At 38.7% G+C, this 24,865-nt stretch overlaps 1 protein-coding gene across 7 annotated transcripts in view; it reads right to left on the reverse strand.

Annotated features, from left to right (window-relative positions):
- si:dkey-71h2.2 (low density lipoprotein receptor adapter protein 1) overlaps nt 1-24,865 on the reverse strand; it is a 106,098-nt gene that overhangs the window by 65,159 nt on the left and 16,074 nt on the right. For all 7 annotated transcript variants that reach the window (XM_039598877.1, XM_031731963.2, XM_039598879.1 and 4 more), the window contains 7 exons: nt 16,337-16,479; nt 12,828-12,940; nt 4,763-4,877; nt 4,333-4,405; nt 4,093-4,179; nt 1,796-1,923; nt 585-619 (listed from right to left, as the gene is read on the reverse strand). In XM_039598877.1, coding sequence (XP_039454811.1) covers nt 585-619; nt 1,796-1,923; nt 4,093-4,179; nt 4,333-4,405; nt 4,763-4,877; nt 12,828-12,940; nt 16,337-16,479 — 694 coding nt within the window. The remainder of the gene's footprint in view (nt 1-584; nt 620-1,795; nt 1,924-4,092; nt 4,180-4,332; nt 4,406-4,762; nt 4,878-12,827; nt 12,941-16,336; nt 16,480-24,865) is intronic.

Below are 24,865 nucleotides of genomic sequence, written 5' to 3' on the forward strand. Positions count from 1 at the left end.
TGCCTCTCACACAACGGTCATATTAGTGGAGGATTCACTACAAAGTGAAACAGTGCGGCATAACTCCAGAGTCTGTAACTTCTTGCAGAAGGTCTTTTGCATGAGTCAGATCATTTCTAAAGCTTTGAATTTTTCACACAACCCTTTGGAGATCAGATAATCCCACTCGACTATTCACAGTAAGAAATTTTGATTATGCCCACCCAAACCTTTGCATGCCACTGTGAAAATATCTTAAGACAGCTGCTTTGAATATCAAGTTATTTCACCAGTTTCAATGCCAATCTTTTAAACCAAGGTACCTTGGAAAATCACGTGTATCACGTTTGCCTGCTTATTTCAGTTTCTATGTGACTTTCAACATCTGTTTTCAAAAGAAAAGATTTTTCATCCAAAGACTCTCAAGGGCCCTCAGTGTAACTCAGGAGCTATTGAACTGTAATCAAAAGGCATTCTTCATTGAAACTGTGTTGAATACATTTGTTTCTTATGTTAATATTTAAATATTAGTGTGCACAAAACAAGAAAATCTGATTTTATTCTCATTAGCGCTCTGCAGAATTACAGTCACGAACAAAGCTCACCTTGAGAATGCATCCTCAAGTCCATCTTCCACATCCTGTTGAGACACAACAATAGGACTCAGTCCATGTTCAAAGTGCTTAAAGCTCCTCCTGTACTTTCAAGCATTTGTGCATCTGCACTGAGCCAGCTGCTTGCCTGTTTGCTTATTCACATAAATGAACTGCTACTGAGGAATCAATCTGTGAAAATAGACTCTCTTAATCCAGTCACAGATGCAACTCAATTAACAGTCACAGTAATAGATATTTAGTACAATATGATGAAGTACACTGGAAAAATACCCCACTTAATAAGCACGGACAGATGATAAACTGCACGACTGCAACAATAAAATGAACTTGAACCAGCTTGAACCAGGTCTCGTTCAGCCACACGATCATTTGTCACAGAGAGGAAAGGCACATCAGGGAAAATGTGCATCAGCGGGATTTCCGTGTATGAGATCAGTGTATATGGGAGACATTCTTATGGGTATGGTGTCACCTAGTGTTGAAAATCTGCAACTGAACACCAGAATATACAGATGTGCAATAAATGTATAAAATTAGCTCACATTATTTTATGCTTTGCACATATTTATTACGTTTATAGAGGATAAATGGAAGGATATGATCAATAATCATACTATACTATTCCTTCCCACTTTCATTTTTTCAATTTCTTTATCTTTATTCATTTAATTGTACATTTTAATCTTTTTTTCAACTGAAATTTAAAGTTTCATTTTTTTCCATTTCAATTTGGCTCATGTAAAGAAGAGGTCCGTGGATATATGACCATATTCATCATTCTAGTCCACTTATTCAGTTTAAAAGTTTAAAGCACATTTAATAGAAAGACAACATCAAACTAATTTGAAATAATAAATTTTACATGAAATAAACATGGTTTAAAAAACTCAAATCAAATATATTATGTATGAACATTTAACAGTGGGATTATTTGATTGTGAAAGGAAGGCTACTGCAAAGCCTTGGAGCAGCAACCACAAAAGCACAATGTCACTAACTGCAGTATTTAAAAGCAGCTGGTTTGAGGATTTAAGAGACATAGTGATATATTAGGAGTGGAGAACTTCTGAAATGTGCAGTACCCAAACACTGAAGCAGGCATGGATTTATAGGCAAAAGGAGCAAACATTAATTCTGTATTTGACAGGTAGCAAGAGCATGCAAGCTAGCACTGATGTAACGCTTTAAAGCTGACCTACCCAAGAGTCATGTTTGATTGGTCGCCTTCGAGTAGGGTTACTACGAGGTGAAGGCGAGCTGAGCGAAGCAGAGAATAAGGGCCTCCGGAGCTTTTCCTCCATCCCAGTGGGCTTATGTGCCTCTGGATCTGTGAGAGATGGCAGGTGCTGATGAGAGGCTGCCAAACAATAAAGCAAAAGTGCAGGAAGAAGGAAACATAGAGGGCAGAGTAGAGACAGGCAGATGAGCGGTAAAGGACAGACACATCCGGACGCAAAGGAAAGGAAGAGTTGTCAGATTTCAAAGAGGTGAAACAACATCTCCAGCCCGTGGCACTCAAAAACTTCTCCATGACAGGCACAATTTAAATCATGTCTGTAAAACTTTAATGCATCTGTCTGTGTAGTTATTCCAAAGGTCCTTGAGGCTTTCACACCAGACTTTCTCTATGTCCTCAGGCCACTACCACTGGGAGCAGAGCAAATTTTAATTGAAAGAATCTGGGAAAACCAGGCCGCGACTAACAATGGATGATTAAGTCTCATTTTGTAAGTCTGCTGACCCTCTGAGGTCAGGAAAACATTTTGACCTATAAAGAATAACCTATAAATGTCACAGTCATTAGAAGGCGCTTAAAATTCACTGTTTCCCTGAATACCTAACGAGTGCTGCATAAATAGGTGATTTGCCCTGAGCGTGTATGACAAGTGACAGATGACTGATACATTTGTGAGAGAGCAGTGTCAATCAAAAAATTAAAAGCCAAAGTTGTGATACTTAGTATAACTGAAAAGGTCATTTAAGATCATCATAGGACTGACTAGCAGTGACTTCCACTCAGTCCCGATGAGTTGAAACGGTTGGGTTCGTACGGATGAAACAAATCGGCAGCTTATCATTGCTTCACTTCCATAACACAGCATATTATTTTCACAGCATTAATCAGATCCCCGTGTGCAGACTGATTTCAAACACGGATCTTGAGAATTGATTACAGAAGCAACAAAACTGAAAGAGGGTTTAAGAGAAAAAGACACTCTTTGGCGTTCTTGCTGAGAGATAGATGACAACATTGACGCCACTTTCTCGTCTCGACAGTAAATACCGTGCGACTCAAAAAGACAGCTGCCAGTTAGCAGAGCATAAAAAGTGGAAACTGCAGGAAACTGAGCTGTGACGCATGATGAATTCTAATTTTTTGACATGAAGGCCCCAAACAGCTTGAGCAGCATAGATCAAAACTTTCAGGCGTTTTAATGTGTCATCTGTGCCCAAACACAAACAGAGTGGTTTAAAAAGAAAACGTAATGCTGCACATCCCTAAAGGCGCTTTTATCTTCTGAAACATGTTGTCTGCCTCAAATTCATTAAAAATCACATTTTTTCAACATTTAATTAGTTGTATTTGTACTATTTTCAATAAAATGAGAGCAATAAAAAACATTTTCAAGTCATGATCCTATTTTGGAAAGCGGATCATCTAATAAGCCTCTGTCATATCTTAAAGACTTCATAGTACCTCATTATCCTAGCACAGCACTTCTCTCTCAGACTGCAGGCTTACTTTTAGTAAGTGTTTCAAAAGTTTTCAACAGTAGAAAGAAAAAGTCGAATCCTGATAAATCTTAGAGTTAGGGCTGGATCAGATTATCCTGAAGCATCTCATTGTTATACTGCAACAGGCTTGCAGTCTATCCCATGATCCACTGAGTGTTTCTTCTTCACTCACCTCTTTTAACTCTGTGTTTTTACATCACTACTATTTAATCATTAGCAACTATTAAACCCAGGTTCTCTCTGCTCTCTTCTCCCCTCACCCCCAACTACTCACGGCAGATGGCTGCCCGTCTCTTAGCCTGATTCTATCGGAGGTTTCTTCCTGTTGAAATGGGGTTTTTCCTTCCCACTGTCACCAAGTGCTTGCTCATTGGGGGTTGTTTGGTTGTTGGGGGTTCTTTTTAATACTGTAGGGTCTTTATCTTATAATATAATTAATATAACACACCTTGGCACAATGCTGATTGTGAATTCAATTGAATTTTTATAATCTTACCCCCCTCAGTATGGTTTTATGGTGATGTGTCAGACTTGTAAAAAACCTAGAAAATTAATTTAATTTGGATTTGTTGCTATTTCTAATATTGAGAACTAGATAATTTGTTAAATCACATTAAAACAACTTCACAGTTAACATAGTGTTTAACATTCTGCTGTGTTCAGTTGGGTGATGCTGTCTTTTACCGTTCACTAATATAGTCATATCTTGTTCGATATGCTGGGACACAATATGGATGAGGACACAATAAAATGAAGTTACCTGCTGGGACACACTGAGTGTCCGCTGCCTCTGTCTGCCCATTGCTTGCTGCGCACGTACAGCAGGTCCTGGCCTTCTTGCTTTTGTCTGTGAACCGAGAAGCTGTTTCAAACTCTTAGAAAATAACAGACTCCAACTATATTTGAATCTTTCATTTATGCACAGACAATTTAATGTCCACAAAATGCTGAGTATAAACTAAAGTTCCAGAGTCATTTCCTCTTTGTTCAGGGAACTTACCTTCCTGAGCAATCTCCCAAAGATCTAAGGCCACTTTAAAGGCCTGGGCTACTGTTAATGTTACAGCCTGAGCCTGGAAAGAGAATAACACAGAGAAACTAGATGAAAATAAATTATTATTAATAATGGGTATTTGATTTTGTGATAAAGAAGATATTTTAACTTTTTCTTTTTATGAGAATGCATCTATTATCATAGATTTGTCAGAAAGCAGTATTTTTAATACTAACCACAAAAGTAAAACTCGAGTCTCACTAAGGAATCAGCCACAAGATGGAGCCACACACCACCCATTGTTATGTTACACTTAGAGTTCATAATTCTTGGTCCTGAAACAAACTGAGCATCCTCCTAAAGTCTGACAACATATATCCAACACATCAGTCTAAATACAGGTATATACAAGAAGCCCACAGCACTGCAGACTTACAATTTTCTTCTTTTGGCAGAGAAAGGCATGGCACTCTAGAGTCTCGTTGAACTGACTCTGAGAAACATATGCAAAGACCTTATCCTGAGTTTTATCTGCTGTGCAGTATGAGATTCTGTTTTAAAGGAAAGAGAGAGAAATGAGAGAGAACAGAAGTTTATTGCAGTGTAGCAGTTCCATCAATTCACATGATATACAGTCAGTTACAAAGGCTCTATACATTTCAGCCAAGCACATAAATAAAGCAATATCTAGTCTTACCAGGTTTTAAAAATAGGTAAATAAAACTAAGATCACATGACATAAAACACCATGTCATTATTTATTTGACAAAATGGAGCCAAAATACAGAAGGAATGCATGAAAAACTAAGATGATTTAGTAGTTTAGCAGAACCACATTTGGTAACGATAACTTAAAGCAATCATTTTCTGTCTCTCACATTGCTGTGGAGGAATTTTGACCCACTCTTCTTTACAATGTTTTCTCAGTTCATTAAGGTTTGTTTATACACAGCAAACCTAAGGACTTGCCAAAGCATTCCAATGAGGTTGCGGTCTGGACTTTAATTGGGCTACTGCAATGACTTGATTTGGATTTTTTTAGCCATATCTGTTATATATTTGTCCCTTTGCTTTGAATCATCATCCTGTTGTATGGCCCAATTTAAGCCACGTTTTAGCCATTAGACAGATAGCCTCACATTTGACTTATTATTGACACATTTGACTTTGGTATGCAGAGGACCAAATCATCACCCCTCCACCACCGTGCTTGACAGTTGGTGTAACATGTTTGTGCTGATATGCTCTGTTCGGTTTTCACCAAACATATCGCTGTGCAAACATCACGTCTATCCAGAAGTCTTCTGTTTTTTTTTTTCCCAATGCAGCTGTGTTGAATGTTTTCCACTTGGGAATAATCCTTCTCGCTGCAGAATGATGGTCTGTTTTTATAATTGGCCTTAAAACACTTCCCAGATTGATGATCAGCAACAGTTCATTCATTGCTGAAGTCTTCCCTACTTGGCACTGTATTAACACATACCTGAATGTTCTAAACCATAAAACTATGGGAGATGCTAACATTTACTGCTAACCAGTTAACATTTGATTAGCAGCACACAGCTGCTACTTACAGTCTTAATTCCTATGGAAGCAGTAAGGGTGTAATATCTGTGTATGTGCTTTTGTTCATCTAAGGTTGCATTTAGTTAATTTTCAGACCCAGTGTGGACCATATAATGTTTTTTAATTATGTTCTGATATGTAAAACCTTAAGAGTTAGAATTTTGCCATGAGTGTACATCCATTTATAATGAATGATACACGAAAAACTACATATAGGAAGACTTTAGTGTCACACATGCAGCACAAAGTACACAACATTACCTACTAGTCCACACTGTTAATGAAACCTCGTAGATCAAGGTAAGCTGCACTGCCTACATGCCAATTAAGGCTGTTACTTTGCCTTTGTGGTTTACCTTTTGCATATGCATGAGCACACCAGTCACAGCACCAGAGCAATGGATATGAATAATATGCTGATTGAGTCCCACAGCTGGGCAAAGACAAATGAGCAGCAGTGACATCCATAAGTGAGTTGTGCTTGAAGCTGTAGGTACTTCAGAGTTTGGATGGAGCAAAAGTGTTTCATGCTGAAGTCAAATGTTAATAAAATGTTACCTTTAAAGACTGAGCTTGTCAATTAACCCTAAATTCTCAGCAAAGGAGCATTATTTACACTTTTGTGATGAAAATGATAGAATTATTCAAAGGTACAGGACTTTAAAAAAAAAAATATTATATTCAGATAAACTGTTTGCTGTTCCTCATTTTTTATCTGAGAGCATCAACCACTGCAGGAGGGCATTTGAAACTGCAGGAAATCTGCTGAAGATTTTCTGAAATAACCTCCCTGACAGTTACATAATATATTGCAAATTCTTATCAACCACAGAAAAATGTCCCCATCATGTGGGTACATATATATATATTTTTTTCCTCTGAAGCATTTAAATTTCTACCATCAGTAGAAAATAGAAAGTCTAAGATTACAAATTGATCTCCACTGTGATTGTATTGCATTTGAGACCTCATTCCCAGCAGTCACACTGAATCCACTATCTGGTTTTCAAGAAATCCAATTGTCTGCAAATCCAGACACAGCCTCAGCCCTGTGATTTTCAATAGTTATCTAAAACCAATCCAGACAAAGTCCACAAAGCCATTTTGTTCTCCCACAGCAGCTTGTTTGGGGCTCACTGAGGCAACAAAAGAACTGAATTTCTTTTGTCAGATTTTACGCAGGCTATTAGAAGCTGTATTGATCTTTAGTCACTCTGTGTATCTGCGATGGTTACCTGAATCGGCAGCGTGCGTCATTTGTTTGTTGCCTAAAATAGATATGCAAATTAGCCACGGTAAACGTTGCACTTGACCTTTTTCACTATAATTAAAAACAGCACAACAAGGACAATTAGGGGCTCCTTCCATAGACCGGCAGTAGAACTCTTCTACACAAACTATGTTGCTATTTTTGATATTCATGCTGTCATCATCGTCACTGGAGAAAGAGAAAGCTCTGGGTTGATGACTGTATAATCTGCCATCATTAGAGCAAATTGTAAACTACATGCAAAGGGGATTTGTGGATGGCTGACACTCATTTGCTACCCCAATTCAGAGGTGGGGGGTGGGTAGTGGCGCTAAAAATGAAGTTATGTATTAGATCAAACAACAACCATGAAATCAACACCGCTCACTACTCCATCTCAGATTGTTTGCTGGCTTGCACCACTGATGCATGACCCACATAGCAATGCCCAGGATACCCAGCTCTGCGTGTTACCCCCTCTCCCGAAGCGCGAACTTATATTTGGGGCCGTAATTGCATAAAAATGAGCAGGGAAAAGTTGAAAGGGTTGACCTATTTAAAATTAGAAAACAAGAATGACGAAACTCAAATACTACTCAATACAACTCAATTATCATCCTATTGAGATAGCATGTGCTTTTAATTAACTTCATATATTTTGCACAAGATGAATTTCACTTATTTTAAATATTTAAATATCCACATGTTTTCATAATTTTTTGTGTTCTCAAAATTTTATTTACTAAATAATATGCTCCTTCAAGGCATCTCCTTGTGCACATCTGGATCGCTTCTAGCATACATAGATTTCCATTCTTACCACTACACTGCATCTGCTATTTCACAATCGACTTGCAAGTACAGAAAACACTACTGATTAGAAATTATCCTGACCTGTGCCTAAAGGTAGCATAAATTGAGCACAACCAAGAGCATAGTAATCTTTATTTTGGATTATGGAAGTTAAGTCTGTCAGTGACCCAAAAATTGTCTCGTACCATGCTTTCATCATGTTGCAACCATTCACACCACACTCAAAAACAGTTGTTTGGCCACACCAACACAATTCCTACTAAGCTACTGCCCTACTTGCCAGATTTGGCTCCCGCAAAATGAGATTTATTTTGAAGAATCATTATTTTGATCTAGTGGCGGACATCCAGCACACATGCAACTGATCAGAAGGGCTGATCTAAAAATAACTGGGGCTTAAAGGAAGTAGACCCTTTGGGCGATAGCAGTCAAAATTACATCAGGCATGTTGTGTTTTTTGCATTTTTCTTGCTTCTTTCTTTTGCTTTTTAAGGACTGATTTGCTGATGTGAACTCAGATAGAAAAAGTTCTATGAAGAGAATTTAAAATCAGTAACTGCAGCATTTGACATTTTATTTTTATTTAATGGCAGTATCTAAGCTTTAGCTGTTCTTGACATATTTTTAAAACCTTTTTAAGCCTTATTAAGAAAAAAAAATAAAACATTTCACAGTCAGTCTTTAGCTTTCCCAGAACAATGTGCTGTAAGCAAAATATTAAAATAGGTCAGTGCACACACAGTGCATGTCTTGCAAGTCAGTGCCCCCAAAACTGTATGTGCATCAGTTATGATTCACATTACTAATATTATTATTTTGCACTGAACTGTCCAAAATCCCAATATCACAATAATCATATTAAGCAGCACATGCCACATTGACCTTTATGCTCTTGACAGTAGAAGTCAGACTAATACATATAGTTACATATATTCATCAACAAAGAGACCTCTGTCCAGTGAATGTACATGTAAGATTTAATCCATGTACCAAAGATACATTTCTTCTATTTATAAAAACTCTTAAGAAAACCTTTTAGTCATTACAGGATAATAAGTGTCAGATGTGCGGCACAGTGGATCTTATTTTCAATACAGGCCTTCAGGTTTAAACAACAACAGGGAAAAAAAACAACCTGAAAGTATCGCATAGTTCCCGCTAAGCTTGAACAACAGAAGCTGAGCTGTCAGTCGCCATCATATCTCCAAAGGGGCTGTCTGGACTGCAAGCCTTTGATCTTCTTACTGTGTACCGCACCGGTATTTGTGAGGCAGCGAGAGAACGTCATTGGATATTATTTAAATATTTACAGTACAAAGCCTGAATAGATCTTCACACATCAAAGCCTCAAACTTTTCATACGCTGAATGAAACAGGTCTGCTGCTTAATTCGACAGTGAACTACTTCTGTTCAACTTTCAACTTAGCAATAGTGCAATACTAAAAAAAAAGAAAGAAAAAGCAGTGGAGTTTTTTCATCTTTAAATAAAATTATGAAAGAAGCCATGTTTCCATGAATGTTTAGGATCACTGTCACGCCCAATATCCTCAGTTTAGAGATCGTACAGACACATGTCAGAACCACGTGTATCATTACAAGGTGCGTTGTCAGTCTGCATTTCAGCTCTGCTTTTCTGACCCGTATGCTCTGCTGATTGATATGCTGGCTGTTCCCTGAGAGCTCTTGTCAGAATATGAATCAGCAACGCTAGCCCAGATGGAGTCTGAACACCCTCACAATGTTCTCTGCTGGGAGCATCTTCTGTCTGCATGTTTTAAACAAAGCATGTTTTTAAAAGGATGACAAACATCGATTACTGTATTGGCGTTGAATATCTGGATTTTTCTACACCGGCGCATATAAAGGCCTCTCAGGAAAGAAACAAACCAGCCACTTGTCTACTGATCCAGTAAGTGGCTGCATTAATCAAACTCCCACGTCTTCTCTTACACCTGCAGATCTGCAAATCTGTGCATGATCCAGTAACAGAAAACACACAGATTACTTATATTCTGAACTATACACAGGAGGGTTTTCTTCAGCACTGATTTCGGTTCAAACATCTATAGGAATCCTTTGTTAGAGACTGAGCTAAGAACAAGAAGCTGTAACTTCAGCCTAGCATAAAGACTGGAATCAGAGGTAAACAGCTAACCTGGCTATTCTTGATAGAAAGCGGTCACACCAAACAGGTTCTGACATTTAATTTGGATTAATTGGATCTTTGGACCCCACCTAATGTGCACTTTTGAAAATTGTGTTTAGTTAGAAGCAGAAAATTTGACTTCTCCCTAATAGGAACTCTTCTTCATTATCATATCAATGGATGTTTTCCACTTCCTTCCTTATATATAAGCTCCATCACTGATCTCTAAACTACCGACGGGTATTATCATTACAATCCAGGTTTACGCCTGTGGTAGAATATCAACTATTCACCTCCTGTGTGGTGTAATCCTTCACCGCCGTTAGCAGTTAGACAACAGCAGCTCTGCAAATCCTGGAACATCAAGCTTATGACAATAAGCTTTAACCATTTAACATCAAAGTATTATACAGGCTGCCTGGACTTATTTTTTAATTTTGGCTTTAAAATTACAAAATCATTATCATCTTTCAGGAACCACTTAAATTTTCTCTATAGTGAAAACGTTTCAGCAGTTATGATAATGTGAAGCGCACATGGTAACATCTAGACTGAGATTAATTTTCTGTGTTCAGACAGAGGACCTTGTGAAAGCTTTGTGCTACCATGATATGCCAAATATCCCCATAAAGCTTGTCTTCTCTCATTTCTGAAACCCTTTTAATTCTGTCTCTGGCACAAATGGTAACAAAGTTATGATCATTTAAAAAGTGCTGAGGGGGTGATGGTAAAAAACAAAAAAAACAAAAGGGGTTTAAAAGCTATTGGATACTTTGAAACTGTAAAAAGTGAAATTCCACCCATACAGGTTAGTACTGCATTGTTTCTTTGTAACTTGGGTGGTGGTGGGTGTGGATGGATGCAGTGGGAGGGTTATGGGTGCTGGGATCCTATTTTCTATGCCATGCACAATGCCCTCCTGTCTGTTTTCTAACCCCCACTAAGCTTCCCCTGAGGGAAAACAGGCTGGCTTTAACCCAGTGTGAATCCAAAATTAATTCTACAAACACACAAATTTAGATACACACTCACTGTGCAAGTTACATCCACAAAGTCTACCCAATGTGTGGACATGTGCACATAACTTGTGTATCTAACTCAGTTCCCCCTGTGGATGCTACGCACTCTAAACACAGTCTTGATTTGCTTGATTTGAATTCTTTCACACTCTGCTTGCTTTCTTGGCCAACAAATGGATTATGTGCAGCAAAAAAAAGATACGAGGGGGTGGGGGGATGGCTACAAGGAAGTGGAGGTGGGGGTGGGGTTCCATAAAATCTTCAGTCAACCCGAGCACAGCATGTGGTCCTTCACTGAGTCCTGTATCATATCTCGGCAAACAATCGAAGCTCGAGTTTCAGTCTAAGAACTCTGTTGTCCTGTGTTCAAAGCTCAGTTTAAGATAATGAGCATAAATAGGACTCTTTTTTTTCGCTAGACCGTATAAAGGAAAAGAGGAGAGAAAAGAAGGAGATCAAAGACGAGGCAGGTTTCACGAGCCTGTGGTCTGTTACTGCTGATAAGGTGGATCAAGAGGGGATCCAGACCTACACCTGCACACACATCGATTCACCTTCACACACATCCGTCTTTTATCAAAGCTTGTTCTGTAATCACAGTCCAGCCATATGATATTTAGACTGTAATCCCCAACAACAAGAGGCCAAGGCTGTATTACAGAATGCTACCCAGAGAGGAGAAGCCAGCCAAACATATCATATCAACACACACAGACTGATTTGTTAGAGTGAAACCTAGCTTCTATTCACATGAGGGATGCACTTATTGGGAAATTATGGGCTGATTTAGCCATTTTCTGTTATGTTCTTGTTGTAATTGGTTTCATTTACCCTTTGGTGCCAGGCAAAAAAATATATTTCATTACCCCATCTTTCAACATTTAGTTCAAAATTGATGTGATACAACAGATAATCATCTTGTGATGTACCCCTAAATGACCCACTCACCACAGCTCTGAGCAGAAAACTGCTTAGTTTAATGTTGCAAAAGAAGCACAGCAATGGACAGAAGGGAAAATGACCTATAGAAGGTCAAAAAAATGAAGCCATATCATAACAACAACAGCAACAAGACATCATTAATATTAAGAGCATTTTATCAAAGAATGGCTGAACCTAGAATAAAATAAAGGACAAATAAAATAGCAGCAAATTATTATAGAAAAGAGAGGATAAGACGAACCAATGACCTCTTGTAAAATGAATCTAAAAAAAATAATTTTAGTGAATTTGAATTTAAATTGAGTTTGGTACAAATGAGTTCTCTGCTGGAGTGTTTGTTTCATTCAGCCCCAAATCCCTGCAGGTGTTTCTGCTAACTCTGATAGCAAACTAGTATATTACATGCACAAGCTGCTTGGGAAGTTTGAACCAATGCTGGTACCTCTGCAAGGTTGTACTCAGCTATAATGTTTTCCATTTTAATTTAATCAGTTTATATCTAGAGCACAGATAGATAGAGAGTACATTATAGCAGTACAGTAGAGCCTGAGAGGAATTGTTTCTGATAATGAATGTGAATTTTTATGAACCATGTTGATCATGCAGTTTGGAGGATTTTTTTTTAATAAAGAAAGGGCAAAAAAATTGAAGTACAGGAAAAAGGGGGAAGGGAAGTTTTCTGGGGAACATGAATATTAAAAAAATCTTAGTAATCAATCACTGTTGTGGACCAACAGGTTCAGGGTAGAAATGCGATGGCCGTACCTGTAAATGGAGACATTCTCTATGAGGTCTGTGGTTTCTGTGTCTGTGATAACGATGCCTTTCGGTGAGACCGTCAGTGTTACTTTCCGAAACTTCTTAGCGCCGGCTCTGGCCTGTGGATATTGAACACAAAACACATACAGTAATGTGCAAAAGTCTTGAGCCACCCCTCATTTCGTTCAGTGAGCCAGACTTTATTTAGATTTGTAATGTGGTCTTGATCAACAGTTCTCCGGGCTTTCTGAAGGTCTTTCAAAGTTTTGGAACGTTTGTTGCTTTTTCACTCATTTTCAGTCCAGTCCTTGTACCTGACCATTTTCAGAGGATTTTTTTTTTCCTTTTTGTTAAGACGCTTAACTCGCATATATATATTTTTCAAGTGTAAAAAGGTACCCAACTCAAGGGATGAACCTGTATCGTATCTACAAAAATAGCATAGCAAAGAAGGAACTTCAAGCAGTCTTTTTAAAGAGTATCTTTAAGCACTTCGTTACTAGTAGCCTGTACCATTTCTCTAGTTGACATAAAATAGTCATTTTGTACAACCAATCAAGAGCAGGTGAAGAGTATATGAAGGTCATGTCTTTAAGAAATAGAAAGCAATCCATCAAAGACCTGACACAGGATCTAAGAGATGCATATAGCCCTTCAGTTGATCCATCTACTGTTCTCTCAAGCCTCATCAAAGATGGTCTAAATGGAAGCGTGGCTGTATTTATGCCAAATTAAATCAGTGGCAAGAGTTCTGATGGGGTGATGAATTCAAAATGACATACTTGGTTCAAATTTCTGTCAACGTGTACGGATGAGGTCAGGAGAGAGGTACAACAGTGAGTATCTAGAGCCATCTGTAAAACACCTTGGAGGGCCTGTCATGGTTGCATTTTAGCCAATGATGTTGGAGATCTTGTCAAAACAAATGCAATTATGAACACAGATAAATATAGTCAGATCTAGATCCAACATGTAATATCATCTGGAACGTGTCTCAATGGCATGTTCCAGATGGTATTTTTGCATGACAATGATCCCAAACCCACTGCCAATTCAATAAAAGCATACCTGGATAGAAAAACAGACAATGAAAAATACTTTATATTGTTGAGGCAGTGTGGGATCATCTTGATAAAGAATGGAATAAAAGGCAGCCAAAATCCAAAGAAGAGCTTTGAATGTCCTTCAATAACTTAGAGAAGTATTCCTGAATACTAGTTAAACATTTTTTTCTTAAAAAAGAGAGCATGGCTATGTTGAGGAATAAAGGAAGCCATTGCTACACCCATTTCTCATTTTCCTATCAAAAACTAGGAAAATGAAGGGTGGCTCAAGACTTCTGCACAGCAGACACACACTGTGTACACAAACATAGATGAAAGAAGATGAAGAAACTGGAGGAAATGTTGCATCATAGAAGAAAATACAGACCTTCTATGTCACTCTGACATTAATACCAAATGACCTTCTGATCAAACACTAAAAGCCCTCAACTTGTAAACAGTATGCTGTTAAGCAAAACCAAGCAGCCTGCTTTGTCCCAGAAATGTAGAGAATTTATAAAAAGCGACAGAATGAGGGGAGAAAAGCTGCAACATGTAGCCCAGAATGAGCACTCCAGGTCGGGCCGGCAGCCACTGACTCCCCCTGAAACTTTACACCATCTGGACTTCCAGAAAATACGGCCATAGTGCTGAGATTTTGCCCTACGTGAGTGAATGTTGACAGTGACAATAACCTCCAGACAATGCAATTAAATAGCAAATGACAGCAGGTTTTTTTGTGACACTCAACAGATATCAGGCTAAGCATCAGTAGAGTGACAGCCAATGAATGGGGAGGGAGGGGGCATTATACGCACATACATCGAAAGGACTGCATAATTTAGTTTGTCCATATGTTCAAATTGTGTAAGAACTCTTTTATTCATAAATGAATGATGGTGAGAAGATAAAGATCACTAGGAGTGAGATCCTTGCTTAAACAAAACTAGGACTTCTCAAGGACAATGGGAATGGTGCCATGGCTTGCTGTAGGAATTGTAATACCCTGGAGATGGTGACAATGAACAATAGTCTCTGCTTAGAACCACAACTCATAAAATAAGGGAAAATTACATTATAAGGGTGGGGAGAGCATGCTGTAGCTGATTGTGGTAGCTCGTTCATGCAGGAAGCGCTAACAGCTACAGTTGCCGCCGTCATGTTTCGAGTTCCATGCCACAAGGCAAAAACCAATCTGTCAGCTTGAGATACGCCAAGTTCAGCCTTTCTCTATGTTTGCTTCCCCTGTCTTGTCTAATCATGTCTGACTGAAGCATGTAGTGAATAGAAAAGTCACCTATTTATTCAATATACCCATTCAGTTCAGTCAATTATAATGGTTACCAAGGGAACAGACTTATTGTCTTGGTGTAAATCAACTGAATCTTAATCCTACCATTAGGTTTGGTTTAGTCTCTAATTGAGAGGCGGGGGATTTATGATTATACTGCTGCCTGTGCCAGGCTGTTCATTCTGCAAAGAAACATCAGACATTTGCATTGTTGAGAAAGTGCCAAGTGAATAGGTGTGCAAGTGTGAGCGTTAGTAGAAACAGAAACATGAGTATCAATTTGCATGCATAAAAACAGTCCAGGAATTGGCTTCTTGGTATATTTCTAAGTTGACTGGTTTAAATGCAATGGTTTTCTTGTAGTTTCAAGAGAAAACTGCCAGCTGGCTGAACTAATGTGGAAAACCGTACCCAGAAATCCCCAGTATGCTGTTGGTAAGCATGAAAACAGAGATTGGCCTTCTGCATGTGTGCAACCCCTGATAATCCTGGATTAGCTGCTCTATTTCCATGCATATACGTGCAAACCTTGACACAGAGATAAACTTTGTAAACAACTTGGCAAGCGTGTTACAGAAATTTAACTGTGAATGATGCTGATTACTTGGTTTAAGAGTAATCGCAGTAAGCTGTTGAATATTTCGCAGAACGTCTCAATCAAAACATTTCCCTTGACTGAGCTGTTTATCCTTAATACTCGCATAATGAAAGGTTATAGTTTAAATGATTCTGACAGTGTCCACAGTGATTTTGCTCCTGTTGTGATGACAATCAAATTCACTGACCCTTTGCTTGCTTATCTTTCAAATAATGTCCTGAGCCATTAAGATGACATGGATGACATTAGTCATCTTAGAGTCACTCAGATAATGTGCAATGGAATTTGAAAGTACATTGTCACAGTAATCCTCTAAATAAATATCACTGCAGTTGAAATGTTCACAGTTTCCCTCTTGAAACTTTAGAAATATGATTGTGACCTTTGTGGTCTGGTACAAGCAACTGTACAATGACAATAAAAACGTTCCAAGTTCTAAGTTCATGACCTTGTTGACAGATTTTTGCTAATAGGGTGGTAATTTATACACTACTTAGTTTAGTAGTAATACCAGGATGCCTCATATAGCGACATGCATTATAAGGGTGTAGGTTTAAGCTTCTAATGGGGGACAGAGACTCACCGTGGCAACAATTCTGCGAATGGCAGCAGAGGCCATGTCCTCTCCTTTAGGCTGGCCCACCAGAGTCATACCCAGGTACTTCACGTTGAACACCATCCCCTCTAACAGAGTTTCCTTCGTGTCTGTCCAGTTCTCTGGCAGCTCTGGAAAAACAAGTTCATCACAAAATAAGGTGTTAAGTTACTTTTGCGGAAACTGGCACACTTACAAAGTACTACATTTGCAGGTCCATGCATATAACCTCAATTCCAAAAAAATTTGTGACACTGTGGAAAGTGGAAAAACAAAAGCAGAATGCAATAATTTGCAAATGTCACACATTCTGGAAAATTTTTTTTCACTCTTTCAGGATCAGTTTCTAGGTCAGCGTGTTCATTCTAAAGTTTGCTGAGCAAACAGTTTACGGGACTCAGCACCAGCAACCTGTGAGGTGGCAGAGTGACATCACCGCTCAGCAGATACTGGTATAAATACAGAGTCCGATTTTGTGTAACATTATAAATGTAAAACATGAACAGCTCTAAATATTTAAAATATCTCTGTGATATTTTAAATGTGACTAATTTCAACTTCACTTTTAAATCTAAATTAATTTTGAATGAAATAGGTAACCACTTTTGAATGATTGCATCATTACAGTAGAGAATAGTACGAATTTTAGTAAAAAACAAAACAAAACAAAACAAAACAAAACATCCACTGGCAAGCAAATCCAGTATCAGGGCTCTGATAAACAGCACAGAATGCCTGCAATATCATGCTGTCTCTGCGATTCCCAACAGGTAGTACCAGCTGTCCTCGAGCTGACTATTGTAGGCAGTGTCAGTGACTGCACCCATGCAGAGAGCTGAAAATATCTTTCAGAGACACCTGGACACCCTACAGATGAGCAGCAGGAGAACAACAACTTACAAAACTGCTACAGGCCACATTCTGTGATAAAACCAACAGTTGAACAAGGGAAACATATGAGCTACAGATTTTCAAATGACTCTTCCAACACCAAAGTGTGATTAAATTACAATAAATATAAAACTATGAAATAATCACCATTAATCTCCAGCGCTTTTCCCTCCTCTGTCGTTCTTCTCCATATAAATTCAATGCTGCTTACACAATTGAATGAAATGAGAGAGTGAGACTGACAAAAGGAATGAGCAAGAAGAGCAGGGAGAGAGAAAAGAGACATGCACACACTGTGTCCAACACTCTATTGGGATATACTGGCACTAAATTCTCCACATGGGCTGAGCCATCTGTCACTGGCAGACCCCATGCAGCTGTGAAGGCGAACAGCAAACACCGCCATCCCCGTCCCACTGCTTCCAACGACTCTGAATTATTAACTAATCTTCAATCACACTGTGGGGGCTGTTTCAGAACCAGAAAGCACATTTGGTGTTATGAAATGCAAATTCTAAGGTACGTAGTGGCCAGCTTACTGCAAATCATTTGACAGCTCTGGATGAGAGGTGGCTGCAGATAAGGAGTCCCATAATTTGTCCTCCATGAAAGTTCTGTCTTTAAATGTAATATATTTACAGTCCTGTGTGACCTGGCTCACTACCGCTTAGGAATGGTACTTGAATGATTTCCTGACCCCTTCTCACAGAAGGTCAAAGGGCAAGTTTGGCTACATGACAGGAAAAAGGGGTTTCAAGCTTTTAAACAAGAATACATGAAGGGAGAAATTAGATAAGGGACTCTATCCCTGGAAGGATTACTCACAAACAAATTCCATTGACTTCCACCGGCAAAGGGAACAGGACTCTATATAATTACATTTTTGTTCTATTATGAATGGGTCGATGAGATTTTACTGAACTAATGCATTTAGGTTTTTCAAAATGTTACTGACCAAAGACGCAGATGTTGATGGGAATTTTTTTTTTTTTTTTTTTTTTAAAGAGCACACACACATTTTTTAAAACACTAAAAACTGGTATCAGTTTTTGACTGTTTGCTGTACCCCTCAATAATCTCTTCCTTCCACTGCCCATACTTATCATTGTGGTGTGCTTCAGGCTATAGTATAGACAAGAGACATGCGCATAAATGTAAAGTATGGTTTAAAAGCTGTGCCTCCACCCTGACAGAATCTGCACACCCTTCCTAGCTTTCACAGTTAAATATAGCTTCAGAGAGCCACATTATAAAAATATTTTTATACTGCACTGCCATATGGTCTTAGGAAGGTTACATGAATAACTACATCTAACAAGTGTTATTAAAATTCTATTCAATTACATTTTCAGTTCAGTTTTATTTATATATTACCAAATCACAACAACAGTCGCCTCAAGTTCAAGAAAATTTTAGAAAGAAGCCTCATCAGATGAGCCACTATGAGCAAGTACATGGTGACAGTGGGAAGGAAAAACTCCCTCTTAACAGGAAGAAACATCAAGCAACACCAGCCTCAGGGAGGGGGAGCCTCCTCTGCCACCACCAAATGAGAGTGACATGAGGGAGAAATCAGTTTATGTTTTGTGTGTCTTAAAGAAAAAAATACCAGCTGAGATTGGCTTTTTTAACCACCAAATATCGGTATCAGCCTAAAAACCCAATATTAACCTAAATACATGCAGACTTTTTTTTTTTTTCTACAAAAACTGGTCAACAGCTTACTCTCATGGGTGGGGTTGTCAAAAAAATATATTCAATACTAAAAATTACTGTCAGATAAGACAGCGGTCCCCGAACCCCCGGGCCACGGACCGGGCCACGAGAGTCGGGTGTGAAATTTATGGTTTTCAGGGTTTTTATCGTTAACTCGGTTTCCCTGGGTCTTTTCCCGTGTTGTAGTTGTGTGTCTTATTTTGAAAGAAATATTTACGTGTTACCATAGCAACCAGATAGCATTAAGGGGCAGAGAGGAGGATGTTACGCTCAATGTTGTTGTCACATTTCAGGAGGACGCTGCTAATAAAGTTACACAATTACACAGTGAATTTGCGATTATTATTATATTTACAAAGTACCACAGTTTTTGCGTGGGTCGTATCATTTTATTTTGTTGTATTTATCCGCGACACCTTGAAGGCCGGTCCGTGAAAATATTGTCTGACATTAAACCAGTCCGTGGCGCAAAAAAGGTTGGGGACCCTAAACCTAACCTAACCTAAAAAATAGGTTTTAGGCTCTTTTTGCACACTATGTTTTTCATACATGCCTTACAGTTGCGTTACTGTATTTGTTTTTCACTATGTGAGAAATTAGTTACATTAGTAAACTAATATCATAATCCTATTCACAGTTAAGTCATTTGTTACACGCCAGCTGTGCTCAGGCAAAGCCTTAATGTTTACCACTGCTCGTGGGCCAATCTGTTTTAAAATATCAATAAAAAAATCTCACAAATAACAGGGAAAAAAACACATTTTTGTAGTACACATGAATCAAATGTTTAACATTTCCTGTTTAGTTTTCATCATTTCAGGTAAGGGATAGCTGACTTTACCTGGGACATACACTTTTCTCAGTCTTTACCATCATATGCCTATATAAGACCCTTTTACATCACGAATGTTTTATACAAATTAAATGGAAACATTAAAAAGTTAGATTTAATTAACAAGTTAAGCTCAGCTCATAAAATCTGCTTCTGAAACAACAGCTATACTTTATTTTTTTTTCCAGGCAATAAAATCTACACTTGTCACCTAAAAATAAGACGTCTGTTTTTGTTTCCTCCTGTGTGAAATCAGGGGACCATTGTTTAAAAGGATTTTTGAGCCCGTCTGTCACAGCTGTCACTACAAACTGCATGCACGGTGTTAAAATAGAAATCCTGTCACACGGCGCTTCTGCAAGAGTGGCAGGGCTTAGAGATTGGTCAATCCAAAACAATTAAATACACTTCAACCTGTCAACTTTATTACCAATCTTTCAGTATCCACATGACTTTAAGTCATTCAAAGCTGCAATGCGTCAGCTTCTGGTCGAAAGATTTATTGCACAGTTTGGCTCTGTAAAAATGTCACAGCAATACCACAGTCCATACTGTGTCTTCCCCAAGCTACACAAATGAATTATTAAACAGCTTTATGTTGATGCTGCAGGGTTTCCAATATATTATCTGCCTAAAAGAGGAGGTCTTAAATTTTTAATAAATCCTATGTGAGTCTACAGAAGGACTGGGACTGATAAGAGTGGCAGGAACAAGCATAGGGTGGCTAATTGGATTTAACACGTTGAAGAAAATCCTCAGGACAACTAAAAATGCGAAATTTGAACTTTAAAGGAGGCATGCGCGCATATATTCGTGTTGTGTTTGCGAGATAGTTCTCATCAAGGCCGATCAAATTTGGATGAGGACAAAACAAGATTAGGGTTTGAGCGAGGCCTTGGCAGTGCACTGGTGACATTTGCATCTCTAACAAATTGATGCCTGGCAACACTTTCACACCGAGTATACTGCAGCAAGAGCACTGATTTCACTGTGTTCGCACAAAGGCTTCACAGTGGGGAGTCTGGGGACACACTCTAAAGGAATCAGTGTATTACAACAAAGGCACAGAACAATTTAATAACATTTTCCTCCACGGGGCTTTAAGTGTATTCGCATAAAGTTACTTTATAATACTACTGCCTTGAGATGTTGAGCACTGTAAAATATTTCAGACTGTGTTAAACCAGCAAATGACAAGAGCAGCATTTCACAGTAGCTGATCTGACTCTGGGAAGTGCTGCTGTAGTATAATAGACGCCATGTGCTCTGCACGCCTTCAGCTACATGCCGTGATCACCAGCTGTCTCTCTGAGCTCCACGCTCGGTAATTTAATTTGCTCCGAGAAGTCAAAATCATACCCAGGTGAATTCTGCCGTGGCTGAACACCTCGGCTGATGGCTAATTAATAACATAAACAAGAGTAAGCAGAGACGTAGAGGGCATATGGACAAATAGGGGGCCGATACGCTATTTTCCTCGAGACGCTTAATCTCAGTTACTTTCTAAAACTGCAGAAACAAGCATGACACCCAAATGTATTGTCTATTTTTTGCCTCCATCTCTTTACAGGCAAACTGGATATTCTTTCCTAGAATGTTTTTCACAGCAACTTGACTAGAGACCAATGGATTGAGTACACCATCATCATATGAGTAGAGATACATTCAGCATGCTTTAAGACCCCCGCTGACACCCCCATCCTCCACATCCTTCTAGATGTAATCTTTTTGCCTTAGTGTTTTACTCATCTGATGGAACTTTGAATCTAGGACACCACCTTGACAGTGAAAATAGGCCGCACATTCAGGGAAGATGGTTGGCTGGGATGATGTGGGTGTATGAGGGGGGGATGTAACTGGTTTCCTGATTCTGCCTTGAGGGGAAACCAAGTAAAGCTAAGTCTTTTCATTCAAGCTCTCACTCTTCAAACTGCTTTTTTTAAACCCGTCCCCTAACTCACCTTATGCATCTTCAGTTCCTCTGGCACTAACTGAATGCACAGAATAAACTCCAGTTGTAGCTAATGAGAGCAGCTTGGGCTCCTCACAGCCAGGAGTGCAGTACAAGCTATTTCTCAAAGCCTGACAGCATCAAAAAGAAAGATACGAAAACGCAATCATGGGATCAGACAGATGATGTCTGAAGCAGCGAGGTGGTACTTGCAAATAGCATTACTAAACACCTTGGCTAAGCATCAAAAGAAGTGCATCAACTACAGTGGAATAGTAGACCCTGCACACTCAGCTTGAGTAGTACATAAAAAACCCACACATTCACCAACCTAGAGTACAAAACATCATGTCATTCTATTTTAAACCCTCACAATCACAGCTTTTGATTTCCTTCACTGCCCTGCCCTACACTGATAGAGAAACCTGACATCACAAGAAAAAGGGTTAGGGTTATTAACAAAGCGCCTGATTCAATAGGAAGGAGAAGGAAATAAGCTTTACTAATAAAAACAACAGCCACGTTACTTCAACGTGTTTATGCAAAAGTAGTTAGATGGAAATAATATGATTGTTTTCAGGTAGTCCTCTGAAAATTTCAGCTTGGAAGATTAGATAAAAACCCTGTTTGTACCATATGCCCACAAGTCATGCACTTTTCTAATGGAATCACAACTTGTGGTCAGCTGATCGGAGAGGCTAAAATCTATTAGAGCTGCACCGATTGGCCGGGTAGGGTCTGCAATCACTCGGTTTACAGCGTTCTCAGACTGGACTGGTCAGCCCTGTCATGCCTGTGCAACACTGGCACAGCAGCACAAGTAAATAGTTGCTCGCACAGTCACAGCTACACTATGAGCATGGCTAAAGCTGTTAGCGAGTTCTTCACTATGACTGATGTTTGCAAAACTAAGCCATGAGGAAACATGACAACTGTCATAACAACATACCTAACTAGACACTTAAATACCCTTCATCCAGCTGAACACAGCTAACAAGGGGGAAGTAGCTAGCTTTAGCTTTAGCCACTACCCCTCTTGTCTAGTTTAAAATGCATACGAATATAGCTTCTCGGAGAAGAAGCTGAAACCCAACGGAAAAAGGAAAACAATGGATTTGGGTTGACACTGGTTCAGCTTTCTATTATTACCTTTATTATAACAACTTCAACAAAGCTACTGTTCTATTTACTTCTAAGCTACTGTTTAATTTAAAATTTCTTGAGAGCTTGAAAAACCTTTTTATTCAACTGATGACTTTTGACATTCACATTTAAGTGTGATGCTTTTAATTTTCCCTGCCAGAAAAAGAAAACTTTTGGTAGATTATTAAATCAGATGACTATATAGTGATTTATAGTGGATACAAGCCAACAAGATTCAGTTTGTACTTTGTAAAACATCCTGAAAGCTCCTGAATTTAGAAAAATTCATTTACACCAACTGTAAGAATAAATTATTTTACGCTAGAGTAAAATAATTTAGGTTAATAAACCAGCAATTTTCCCCAAAGGTTTGTCCGTGAATCAGTGCTAGTGCCCCTCTTTCAGCACACCACCCCTTGCTTGCTTTTACTTAAAACACTGTATCTGCTGTTAATGCTGATTGAATTATCTAGCATGGCTGAGCAAATAGAGCAGAAGCAAAGTGGAAGCTGTTCTGCTGAGTGACTGACATGGGCTGAGCCTCTGTAATAAAACACAGATAAGAACGTAAATATTAGCAAAGAAAGATACCACCTAATACCGCACTTGATTAATGTGTTAAGCACTTTGTTTCAGCAAAAAGAGAAAAAAATCATGACTGTATTCAAAGCTTAAAAAAACAAAATCTGCAGGGCCTTTAAATCACTCTAAGACATAATATCTTGTTTGTGTAATACAAATTTTGCCAAGTTAGGCTTTTGTGGTCTTAAAAGAATTTTGGGACTGTTATTCATGTTCCCATCTAGATCTTGATTATGAAAAGCCAATTATGTCCTGAATGTTAATTGCCATAACTGTATTTATTATGCAAAACATAAACCTCAGCTCTCCCATCACAAAGCCTTCCAAAGGTTCCATGAATCCTTAATAAGAAAGCATTAAACTGACATTCACGGACACAGCAGTGAAACGCTCTTATCTTTTCCTCTCAAACTAGGATGTTTTCCACTCAGAAGTGTCCAGGGAATAAAATGGGATTAACATTAAGGTTATTTTGTGGACATGCGTCATTACACGGTCAAATTAAAAGCCAACACAGACGTTTAGGGTTTGTTCCTGGATGATTTCCTGCACTCTATTTATAGCTGGCATCCCAGTGTGAAAATTGTGCTAATATTTACTCTGCAGACAGTGACAGTTGGTGTGTGGCTGGTATGATACTGTGCAGGAGGACTGAGCCAGATAAGCAGACAATGATTAAAGAGAGAGAGAGAGAGAGAGAGAGAGAGAGAGAGAGAGAGAGAGAGAGAGAGAGAGAGCACGCCACATGGATTCATGCCATCATACAGAATTCAGGGTGTAATGGCACCAGAAAAACTGAAAACAGCATTTGTGGTAATCTAGTAACTGTTGTCTCTTCTGGAAGAAGACGTAAAATGTTGCAACGTGCTGTATCTGTTTGGTACAAATGGTACTGGAAAGAGGTTGGGATTGTTTGCTGATCAGAAATCACAAAGTCATTATATGTGTGCATTTTATCTTTATATTTAAATGTTAATACATTAACTATAACTTGTTTTGGGGCAGTGTAATGACAAGCTGCCATTACCATAAAATATTGCTACTGATAATGTAAGTAACCACTGCACACACTACACTGACACTCAGGACTGCTGTATTGATACACATCGTTAACACATTGCCATGTTGGGAATAAATGAACACACAATGTTTTTGCAGTTTATCTTTCATATTATTGATTGCTAGTATGTTGGAGTGCAGTGAGTCACTTGGTCATAGGAGGAACACAGGGTTGTATTATTGTATTACATGTAGGTTTAGCTTAATGTTAGCGAGACATTTGCTCGCTACAGACTCATGCTAACCTGAAGAAACAAACAAACTTACCTCTGCCTCCTCACAGGGAGTTAAGACCTTTTCTGGGTAACATAAGTGGGGTATAGATACAACAGTAGAACCAAAC

Source organism: Oreochromis aureus, linkage group 15, assembly GCF_013358895.1.
Source record: "Oreochromis aureus strain Israel breed Guangdong linkage group 15, ZZ_aureus, whole genome shotgun sequence".
Classification (NCBI taxonomy): domain Eukaryota; kingdom Metazoa; phylum Chordata; class Actinopteri; order Cichliformes; family Cichlidae; genus Oreochromis; species Oreochromis aureus.